The 11,270-nt window shown below is 41.4% G+C and overlaps 1 protein-coding gene across 2 annotated transcripts in view; it reads right to left on the bottom strand.

The window, feature by feature from the left end:
- Window positions 1–1,094: 1,094 nt before the first annotated feature.
- Window positions 1,095–11,270, bottom strand: part of SRPX (sushi repeat containing protein X-linked) — a 119,854-nt gene continuing 109,678 nt past the window's right edge. For both annotated transcript variants that reach the window (XM_059384579.1, XM_059384580.1), the window contains one exon: window positions 1,095–1,637. In XM_059384579.1, coding sequence (XP_059240562.1) covers window positions 1,454–1,637 — 184 coding nt within the window. In that variant the 3' untranslated portion in view covers window positions 1,095–1,453. The remainder of the gene's footprint in view (window positions 1,638–11,270) is intronic.

Raw genomic sequence — 11,270 nt, 5'->3', positions numbered from 1 at the left:
GGGCTGGAGAAGAGGAAGAAAAAATGGTGCCCACCAGTACTTTTGTTCCCAGAGGAATCTGCAGATCTCTGACATGCATTCTAAGATTGGTTGATAAATCTCCATCATGGAAGCCCTAGGTGCTTATCAAGCTGTTGCTTCCGTGCTGGGTCTTGGGCCGTTATTTAGTATGCTGGCTCTTTAAGGACAGGAACTCGGTTTCCTGTCACCCTTGGGCTCTTCCTGAGTGAAGCCCCAGTAGTTTCCACAGCCAGACATTATGGGGAAGTATGTGGTGTGGGGTCTGGTTGTCTCCTCCATGTTTATGATGTCCCTCCTCTTCACAGTTAGTTGTGCCAGGGGTCTGGTTCCCAACCATATCTCCACTCCTCTTACCTTTTGTGACATGGCCTTCTTTCTATGATCAGCTGTAGAAGATCTGTTGTGCCAGTCTTCAGGCAATTGTCAGAGTTCGTTTTATACGTGTAGCTGATGACTCGATGTGCCCATGGGATAAGGTGAGCACAGATCCTTCTCCATCTTCCGAATGTCTGTTTGCTTTGATTCTAATAGTTCAACAGTTAGTCGTTAGGGAGATTTTTTTTTTTTTTTTTTTTTTTGCCAGAAAGTAGTGCCATAGCACAAGTTCTTGGTTTCTCCTATGGGAACTGACTTGCTGCTAAGGTTCTGAGTGCACACATTAAAAATGTGTTAGCAGACTGGAGGTAAGTGTGTGTTTAGCACTTGTGGCTTTGGGCGTGGCCTGGTAGGACTATCTTCAAGGGGAGGGTCCCAGAACATGGAATTCCCGCAACAGGGTGACGATCCCTCTGTCTTTGCTGATCCTTCTGACCTCTGACTCATAACAGCGGTCACTGGGGAAAAACAAAAGGAGACAATTGGTGCTTCTTGTTTATGCTGTCAAAGTTAGTGATCAAAGGCTTACCTCTTTGATTTTTGGCTTGTTGCTGTCATGAGCTACTCTACCACCTGGAAGGTGAGTTAGGGAGCTCTCCCAGCTCAGCTGATGAAAGGAAGGACATTTTTCCATTCCTAAAACCACTGAGCCAAGTAGGGCTTGTGCTTAAAACAAAATAAGTTTTAGTAAATTTGCTCCAAAATATTTTATTGATATGTTTTATATAAAAAACAAAATAGAAGTAAGGTATGTGTTACCCTGAATAACACACTGAAAGCATGTAGAAGGTTGTAGTTTCTAATTTCTCTAGAAAGTTGACCAGCCATGATTGGAAGAAGGAGAAAGAGTACCTATCATAGTCACCATTTCTGGGGAGTACACTTCAAAGTACAAAAAGCACCATGGTAATTTTTAAGTGCAAAGAAAGCTCATATTAAAATAGACTTTAAAAATTACAAATAAAAATCTGTACATCAAGAATATTTTTCTGGCCTTTCCATGTGCCTAGTACTGTGGAGAACGAGAGGAGGAACCACCAAGAGAGGAACCGTCACATCAGGTGTTACAGGTCTGGCCCATTTCAGCTTGCAGCGCCATCTCCTCTTTTCGCAAGGGGAAAGTGTCGATCAGGTTGAAGAGGGCCGCAGGCATCACCAGGGAGACATAGCGCTCCTTGTCCATGCCATGCTTATCCACGAGCACCATACTGAAGGAATAGAGTGGGATGCGCAGCAACAACCTAGGGCAGACAGAGAGAAGACTGTCAAACCGGACTCCCAAGCGTTCTGTTGGACCAGCCAGAGCCCTGTAGGGACACTGTGGGCAGAGGAAGGCTTACTACTGCAGACTTACTCATCTAAAGACCCTTGCTACTCATAGTATGGTGTTTGGACTAACAGCGTCACTGGAGAATCCCAGGCTCCACCCCAAACGTGCTGAAATAGATCTGTGTTATTAACATGATTCCCCCAAATGACTGGTATGCGCCTGCAAGGGTAAGTGGTACTGCTTTATACCCATCAGCAAGATCCTGGGCCTCCCTTGGTGTGCTGTGTGCCAACAGTTACTACAGGGTGTGTACAACAGTCCTAATAGGTTTTCTGCGTTAAATTGGAGTCAACCCAAATTTACAGACTAGGTCTGCACAACCAGGTACATACTAGAACTAAGTCCATAGTTAACAGGGGGTGACTTTGCCTTCTAGGGAATATCTGGCCATGTCTGGACACATTTTTTGTGGGCACAGTGAAGGGGTACTTCTAGCCTCTAGGGACACAGGGATGCTGCTTAATGTCTTCAGACCCACTGGAAAGCCTCCCCCACAAAAGAATAAGCCAGCCCCCAAGGTCAATAGTATTAAGGTTGAAAAACTGTGGACTAGGCAAAGGTGATTGAAGTAAGCTTCCAAACATTGTAATTGTGGCCCATTCTGGCTCATGCAGTAGCCAGCTCAGGACGGCAGTTAGAGGAGATTAAGCTTGGTCTATGCTCCAGGTCCAGTAACTTGGTTCATTATAATTTGTACCTCAGATAATTCCCTCCCCAAAAAAGTCTGATTTTTTTTTTCCCTACTCTATCACGCTAGAATTTATCTTGTGGAAAATAATGATTTTTGTAGCAACAGAAGCGTGTTTAGACGAAATCTGCCAGGGAAAGCAAACAAGTTGATCAGCTGAGCCCACTCAGTCTCTTCTCGGTTTTACTTTTGAATTTACTTAGCTAGACCTTCTGTGTAAGGCAGACTATACACTGCCATCTGTATTTAAAGTGAAATATTTTTCCTCCCACCCAAAGATCAAGGGGAAAATATTTGCTACTCAAAATCCAAACTGACGATACTTGCTTCTGCCGTTTAAGAGAGTTTCGGGGAAGATGGGAATAATTTCTGTTTTATCTCAGTGGGAAGCTAAATTGCTAATCTGCTGCTAGTGACTAGAAGGAAAGAATGACAACAGTTAAATCTCTCCACCAGGTCTCTTGAGACAGGAGAGAGCAGCTCAGGAGGAGCTGACTGAGAAATGCATGAACTGAGTGTTTGTAGACCATGAAGTGGGTCAAAATGCAGATAAACTGCTCTGCATCTTTAAAAAGAGGAGTATTTAGGTTTTTCCAGAGGAGAGAGGGATGTCTTAATGCAGAATGGTCCCAGAGAACAAGAGTAGAAAAGAAAGCTGGTCTGGAGAGCAAAAAAGGCCACGTGTTGTGGCGGTTGGAATCTGTGGGAAAAGGGCAACCACTGAGGAAACGTGGCATTTGATGCTCTAGTGCTTCTGAGGCTATGGTGGCAATCTCCCATGGTGCCACCATGTGCTGCCACACATGCTTTTCATGTGAGCCTTGTGCCTTGATGGACAGAATATAAAGAGGAAAAATGACCATGGGAAGAAATGAGTGTTCAAGTCAGCAAGCGATCAACAGTCACTGGAAATGTATCCCACCATGCCCGAGAGACCACAGAAATCTTGGAGATGGATGATGGGACACCCCACAGGCTGAGGGGTGTTGCCAGCAGTGTGTTGGAGTTACATAAATGCCCATAATGAGCTCTTTCTGGAGAGTCTTCTAGAAAACTCTGTAGACTCAAAATAATAATAATAATACGGGCTATTCTGTTTCAAGATGGCAATGGAAGATCCTGAAGTCACCTCCTCACCTGGACACAACAACTTTACAACTACATCTAGAACAGTTTCTTCTGAAAAAAAGAAAAAGAAAAAAACCAAAAAACCTGAGACCAGGCAGAGCGTCTACTGCATTATCAGGAAATGAGAACAAAGCCACATCAAAGCAGGTATGAAAAGACGAAACACAATCTCAGCAAAGTAGCCACATGCCCAGCACAGTGATACCAATCATGAGGGAACTGAAAACCTGGAACTTTTCTTTGAGGATCAGAGTCTCTTCACCCCACGTAGGGAGCGCGTTCCCCCAAATGTCTAGCTTTGAAAACCAATAGGGCTGAAGCATAGGAGACGTGCAAGTCTGTGGTAAATGGAGAAATGGTGCTTACAGGGCTCAACCTACAAACTCCCCCAAAGGGCAGCCCAGAAGGAGCCATTTGAAAAGCACCCAGACATCAGGTGAAAGAAGCTCCTTTGATCATTTTTAAGTGAGTGACTGAGCCTCAGGGACAGAGGCTGGTGGGTGCCGTTTTCACACTCCGTCTTGCTAAAGCCAGTGGCAGCCATCTCTTTCTTATTTTATTTTTGGCCTTTGGGCTCCTTCTTCACACTCCAGCCAGCAGGCGCCATCTTGGTGCTATCCTGCCTTCTAAAGCTGGTGGGCGCCGTCTCTCTCCATGCAGCTCTCCCTCTCCCTCTGTCCCTCTCCATCCATCCCTTGCTCCCTGTAGTTCATACTCGAGCTCTTTTGTTCCTAACCTGCCCCTCAGGTTCGCTTTCCCCCCAGCTCTGTCCGTCCCGCTTCTCCCCCAGCTCTCACAAGCGCTCCGTCTCTGTCGCACTCATCTTCTCTCCACCTGTCCGTTGCACACTTATTCCCCATTTCTCTCTCCTTTCCCCTCTCCTCTCCGTATGCCTGTCCATCTCCTGCTTTGTCTGTGTCTCTCCTTTTCTCTCCTTTTTATCCTTCTCTTTCTCTCTCCCTCTGTTTCTGTCTCCCTTTCTCTGCATGTGTATCTCGGTGTTGGTGTCTTTCTACCTCTGTATCTCTCTCTTCCCATGTAGGTCCCAGTCTTTGTCTGTGTGTCCCAGCTTCCGCCCCTCTTCCTCCTCTTTCCCCCCGCCCCTCTGACCCTCCCCCCGACTCTGTACGTCTCTCTCTCATTCTTCCCCCTCATATCCCTCTCCCCCCTCCATTTGTGTGTGTCTCTCTCTCCCTTGCTCCTCTCTCCCCTCTTTCCCTCTAACCATCTCCTTATGACTCTTCATGTCTTCGTCTCACTGTGTGTGTCTCTCTCCTTAACACTGCCCCCCCCATCTCTCTTTATCCCCGTTGCAGTGAGTACCACACTTGGCTTCACTCAAGCCGATGGGCCCTATCTTCACACACTCCATCTGCCTCCCTACAGCTCTGTAGTATTTTCCAGGAAGGAGTGCACACCTTCCCTGGCTCCCTGATACTTACCGATGATGCTGCCAGGACACTTGTACATCATCTGGCTCTTGAGCCCGTGTTGCTGACACCTACAGGTCCTACAAGCCAGTAACTAACAGGAAAAAGTTCTTAAACAGGAACCACCCCCAGGAGACTGCCATTCGTTCAGACCCAGGAGTTCAGCCTTTCTCTGAGATAGGCCTATTCGTTTATCATCATAGCTACGGCACGAGGGGCGGACTTCTTAAATTGACCTCTGGGGACTGACTATAAACCCTTCCGAGACCTTGGAGGGGAGACGCTATCTTTGTACTGTGCCTCTGCTGCTCTCCAGAGTGCTAGCTAGCATCTACTGGAGGAGAGCTCACAGATGTCTGCTGCCCCAGTTTTCCATCTGGTAAAATGGATTTTGTGGATGCTACCCAGAGCATATCCCTTGATCACAGGTTCCAGAGGCCAAAAAGACTTGCATTCCGGGCTGCCATCAGACTGTATCAATCAAGAAGACAGTTCTTAGTAAGCTATCCCTGGCCTGGGGCACTGCATGGACAGATTAAAACAGATCCCATATTCCTGTGAAAAATTCCCATTTGCTCATCCTGGAACCTCCTCCTGAGGGGCAGCCTTCAGCTTCGGCACACAGCTAGGAACCTACGGAGGGGCTCTCGGGAAACATAGTCCCAGGGATGCCATCTTGGTGCTATCCCTTTGTCTCACTACAGCTCACCCATATGTCCCAGAAAGGAGCTTGTGCACTTGTCTGAGGTCCCAGGTTTTTGACTGCTACCCAGGGGACACCTCCCGATCATGCAGCTCAGATGACCAGTGGAGCTAACACTTACCAGTGGAGCTACAACACTGTATATATGTTTGTAACCTTAACAGCTGCTGTTTGGGGGGCTCGCTTCTAATGAGCCTGAATCGAAGTGCTAAGATTCTTACCTTTGGCACAATCTCAGATATTGGAAGCTACTGACAATAAAATAGTCTGCTTAGAGACTCAGAAAGGTTTGAGAGACCATCAAAAGCTACAGCAACAGATGACCAATAAGGATCATCTCCTATATAAGACCACCATTTCAACAGTGGGAGAAACGGCTGTTTCATCTAATACAACAGAAGAAGATGCTCCAAACAATGTAGCAAGATCAAACCTTGGAAAATAAACCTTAATAAAATGGAGAAAAGTAGTTTACCTGATCAAGAATTCAAAGGAATGATCATAAAAATGCTCTCAGAACTTGGAAAAAGAACGGTCTAGTCCACTGAGAACTCCAAAAAAGAAAATATACAAAAGTATCAAACAGAAGTCACAGAGCTGAAGAATTCAACAACAAAATGTGAAAATATATGAATCTTGGGGCACTGAAAAAATGAAATTAAATAAAAAAAATTAAAACCATTATGTAAAAAATGTGTGTGTGTGTGTGTATGGAATTCAACAAGAAACTAGATGGAGAAATAATCAGTGAACTCAAAGGCAGGGCAGAAGAATTTAAAGTTCTTTTTTCTTTTTGCTGCTCTGAATGTGTAAACAAAATAGCTTTCAGAACATATGGAACAATGCCAAGCAGACTAACATTTGCATATATGATTCCATTATTTGTACACAAGAGGTCCCAGAAGGAGGAGAGAGATAAAGAGACTGAAAACTTCCCTGACATGGGAAAGCAGCAGACAACCAGATCAAGGAGGCCCAGAGAATTCTAAGTAAAAAGAAACCCGAGATCTACACCAAAACACATTATAACTAAAATGTCAAAAGTTAAGACAAGGAGAGAACCTTAAAAGCAGCAAGAGAATAACAGTTTGTTACCTACAGGAAAACCCCAGAGGACTATCAGCATGTATTTTCAGCAGAAACCTTGCAGGCCAAAGGGAGTGGCATGATACATTGCAAGTGTTCAAAGAAAACAGCTTCCAACCAAGAATAGTCTATTCAAAAAAATTATTCAGAATTGAAGGAGACATAGTTTTGCAGACAAGCTATAGGAGTCCATCACCACTAAAACAACCTTACAAGAAATGGTAAAGGGACTTCTTTATGCTGAAAAGGATGGGCACTGATGAGTAACAAGAAAACATAAGAAAGTATACATCTCATTGGTAGGGGTAAATATATAGAAAAGCTAGTGGATTCATCACATAAAGGTAGTATAAAAGGTTAAAACATGTAAGTAGTAAGAACTGTAACTACAGTAAGTTAAGAGATACAAAAGATAAAAAGATGTAGTTGTGACATCAAAAACGTAAAATGTATTGATTGGGTAAATACCTAGTAGGGCAATTGCTAGATAAGAGGGTAGCTCTATTTTTAACTTTTTGATACTATTTTCCACAGTGGTTACACCAGTTTGATTCCCAGCGACAGTGCACAAAGGTTCCCCTTTCTCCACATCCTCATCCATACCTGTTGTCTCTTCTGTTGAGATCAGCCATTCTGCCAGGTGTGAGGTGATAGCTTAGTGTGGTTTTGATTTGCATTTCTCTGATGATGAGTGATGTTGAACATCTTCTCATGTGTCTCTTGGCCATCTGTAAGTTTTCTCCGGAAAATGTCTGTTGATGTCTTCTGCCCATTTTAAAATTAGATAATTTCTTGAGTGTTGAGTTGCCTAAGTTCTATATGTATTTGAATACTAACTCTTTGTCAGCTATGTCATTTGCAGATATCTTCTCCCATTCAGTAGGCTGCCTTTCAGTTTTGCTGATGGTTTCCTTCACTGTGCAGAAGATTTTTATCTTGACGAGGTCCCAGTAGTTCATGTTTGTTTTTGTTTCCCTTGCTTCAAGAAACATATGTAGGGGCACCTGGGTGGCCCAGTGGGTTAAAAACCTCTTCCTTCGGCTCAGGTCATGATCTCAGGGCCCTGGGATAGAGCCCCGCATTGGGCTCTCTGCTCAGCAGGGAGCCTGCTTCCCCCTCTCTCTCTGCCTGCCTCTCTGCCTACTTGTGATCTCTGTCAAATAAATAAATAATCTTAAAAAAAAGAAACATATGTAGAAGGAAGTTGCTGTGGCTGATGTCAAAGAGGTTATGGTCTGTGTTCTCTAGGATTGTTATGGGTTCATGAACCTTCAGGCAGACACCTAACGACTGAGCCACCCAGGTGCCCTGCAGTAATTTTTAAGGTATTATTGGATTCAGTTTACTTGTATTTTGTTGAGGACATTTGTATCTAAGTTCATCAGAGAAATTGGCATGTACTTGTCTTTTTTGTGGTGTCTTTTTCTGGTTTTGGTGTCAAGGTAATGCTGGCCTCATAGAATGAATTTGGAAGTTTTCCTTATTTTGAGAAGAACAGGTACTAACTCTTCATTAAATGTTTGGTAGAATTTGCCTTTGAAGATATCTCGCCCTGGAGTTTTGTTTGTTGGCAGGTTTTTGATTCCTGGCTCAATTTCTTTGCTGGTAACCAGTCTATTCAAGTTTTTTCTTTCTTCTTATTTCAGCTTTGGTAGGTTATAGGTTTCTCAGTATTCATCCCTACCTTCTAGGTTGTGTTCCTGGTTTCACTTATCTATTCTATTGGTCTTTTAGTTTCTATACCATTTATTCTGATCTAAATCTTTATTATTTCCTTCCTTCTGCTGGTTTGGGGTTTTGTTTGTTCTTTTTCTAGCTCCTTTAGGTAAAACATTTGGTTTTTTTGAGACTTTTCATGCTTCTTGAGGTAGGCCTGTATTGCTATGAACTTCCCTTATAGAACTGGGTTTACTGCATTTCAAAGGTCTTCAACCATTGTTTTCATTCTCATTTGTTTCTTCTTTGATTTCCTGATTGACCCATTCATTGTTTAATAGCATGTTCTTTAACCTCCATGTATTTGTGGTCTTTCCTGATTTTTTTCTTGTGGTTGACTTCTAGCTTCATAGCATTGTAGCCAGAAAAGATGCATGCATGGTATGACTATCACTTTTTCAATTTGTTAAGGCATACTTTGTGGCCTAATAGGTGATCTATTCTGGAGAATGTTTCGTGTGACTAGTGGCCTTTTAAAATATATAGTACTTTATGTGTTAGTTTGTTCTCTAGAAAAAAGTCAATAAAATTATATTTATCAACAAAATAGTTTGAGACCAAAAAATGAAAATATACTAATACTCATAGAATGTAATAAAACCAGTTCTAAGAGGAAAATTGATAGTGATAAATGCCTACCTCAAGTAGAGAAAAAATCAAATAAATAATGTAACTTTACACCTCAACCAGCAAAGGAACAAGTAAAGACCAAAATAGAAGAACGGAAATAAAGTTCAGAGTGAAAATAAATAAAACAGATTAAAAAGACAATGGAAAAGATCAATGAAAGAAGAGCTAGCTTTTTGAAAAGATAGTAATATTGATAAATCTTTAGCTAGAGTCACCAAGAATCTAGCTCAAATAAGGGCTCAAATTTGAGGGCTCAAATAAGTAAAATCAGAAATGAAAGAGATGTTACAACTGATAACGTAAGAATACAGAAAATCATACAGAAAACCATAGACTATTTATGAGCAATTATATGCTAACAAATTAGACAACCCAGAAGAAATGTATATAATTCTAAAAACATAAAACTTTCCCAAACTGAATCATGAATGGAAATATCTGAACACACCAAATTCTAGTAAGGATACTGAATAAGTAATCAAAAAACTTCCAACCAGACAGAAGACCAGGTCCACACATCTTCAATGGTAAATTATAGCAAACAATAGTAACAATCCTTCCCAGATGGTTCCTAAAAATGGAAGAGGAGGGAACACTTCCAAACTTATTTTATGAGGCCAGCATTTCCCTAATACCAAAACCAGATGAAGACATTAGAAGGAAAGCCCAATATCCCTAATGAACATAGTTGCAAATATCCTCAAGAAAACACTAGCATACTGAATTCAACGATACATTAAATGGTTCATTCACCATGATCAAATGGGGCTTCTTTCAGGGATGCAAGGATGGTTCAACATCTGTTAACATGTTACAACACATTTGCAAAATGAAGGATAAAAAGAATAAGCTCATCAATAGATGCAGAAAAACTGTTTGCAAAGCTCAATATTGTTTAGGATGAAAACTCTCAACAAAGTACAGAGGAAACAAACCTCAACATAACACAGGGTACATATGCCAAGCTCACATCTAATATCATACTTCTGTTGAAAAGCTAAAGGTTTTCCAGTAAGGTCAGGAAGAAGACAAGGATGCCCACTCTCACCACTATTATTTAACAGAGTATTAGAAATCCTACCCACAGCAGTTAGGAATGGAAAATAAATCAAAGGCCTCCAATTGGTAAGGAAATACTACACGTGTCACTATTGGCAGAGGACATATTATATGTAGAAAGAGAAAACCCTTAAAGATTGCACTAATAAAGTGTGAATACCTGAATTCAGTAACATTACAGGATGAAAAAATCTTTTGCACTTCTATACAATAATAATGAAATATCAGAAAGAAAATAAGCACTTTCACAATTGCATGAAAATGAATAAAATACCTAGGAATAAATTCAAGGAGGTATGAGACCTGAACACTGAAATCTATAGGACACCGATGAATGAAATTGAAGAAAATACACAGGAAAAAAAATAGACATTCCATGCTCATGAATTGGGATATTATTGAATGTCCATACTACCCAAAGGAATATACAGATTCTTCTAATTGTATTTTTTCACAGAAACAGAACAAAAATATCCTTAAAATTTGTATAGAAGCACAAAAGATGCTGAATAGCTAAAAAGTTTTGAGAAAGAACAACAAAGCTGGAGGCAGTGTGCTCCTTGGTTTCCAAATATATTACAAAGCCATAATAATTGAAACAGTATGGTACTGGCATAAAATCAGACCCATAGGACAGTAGAACACAATAGGGAGCCCAGAAATAAATCCATACACACATGGCCAATTAATTTATGATGAAAGAGCCAATAGCTTCCAATGGGGTAAGACAATTTCTTCAATAAATATTATTGGGAAAACTGGGCCACTGCCATACACTGTATACAAAAATAAACTCAAAATGCCTTAAAGACTTGAATGGAAGACCTGAAACCCTAACATACAGGAGAATACATAGTTAGTAAATCCATCTTCACCATGATGCTTTTTTTGGATTTGACACAAAAGTAAAGTCGACAAAAGCAAAAACAAACAAGAGGGAATATATCAAATTAAAAAGTTTCTGCAGAGGCCATTATCAACAAAATGAAAAAGCAACGTACTAAAATGGAGAAAATACTTGCAACTCATATCTGAGAAGAGACTAATACCCAAAACATATAAAAAGTACATACAACTCAGTAACAAAACAACAAACACAAAATT

This window comes from Mustela nigripes, chromosome X, assembly GCF_022355385.1.
Source record: "Mustela nigripes isolate SB6536 chromosome X, MUSNIG.SB6536, whole genome shotgun sequence".
Taxonomy (NCBI): Eukaryota; Metazoa; Chordata; class Mammalia; order Carnivora; family Mustelidae; genus Mustela; species Mustela nigripes.
Note: the sequence above shows the minus strand (reverse complement) of the source record. Positions and strands in the feature narration are given on the sequence as shown.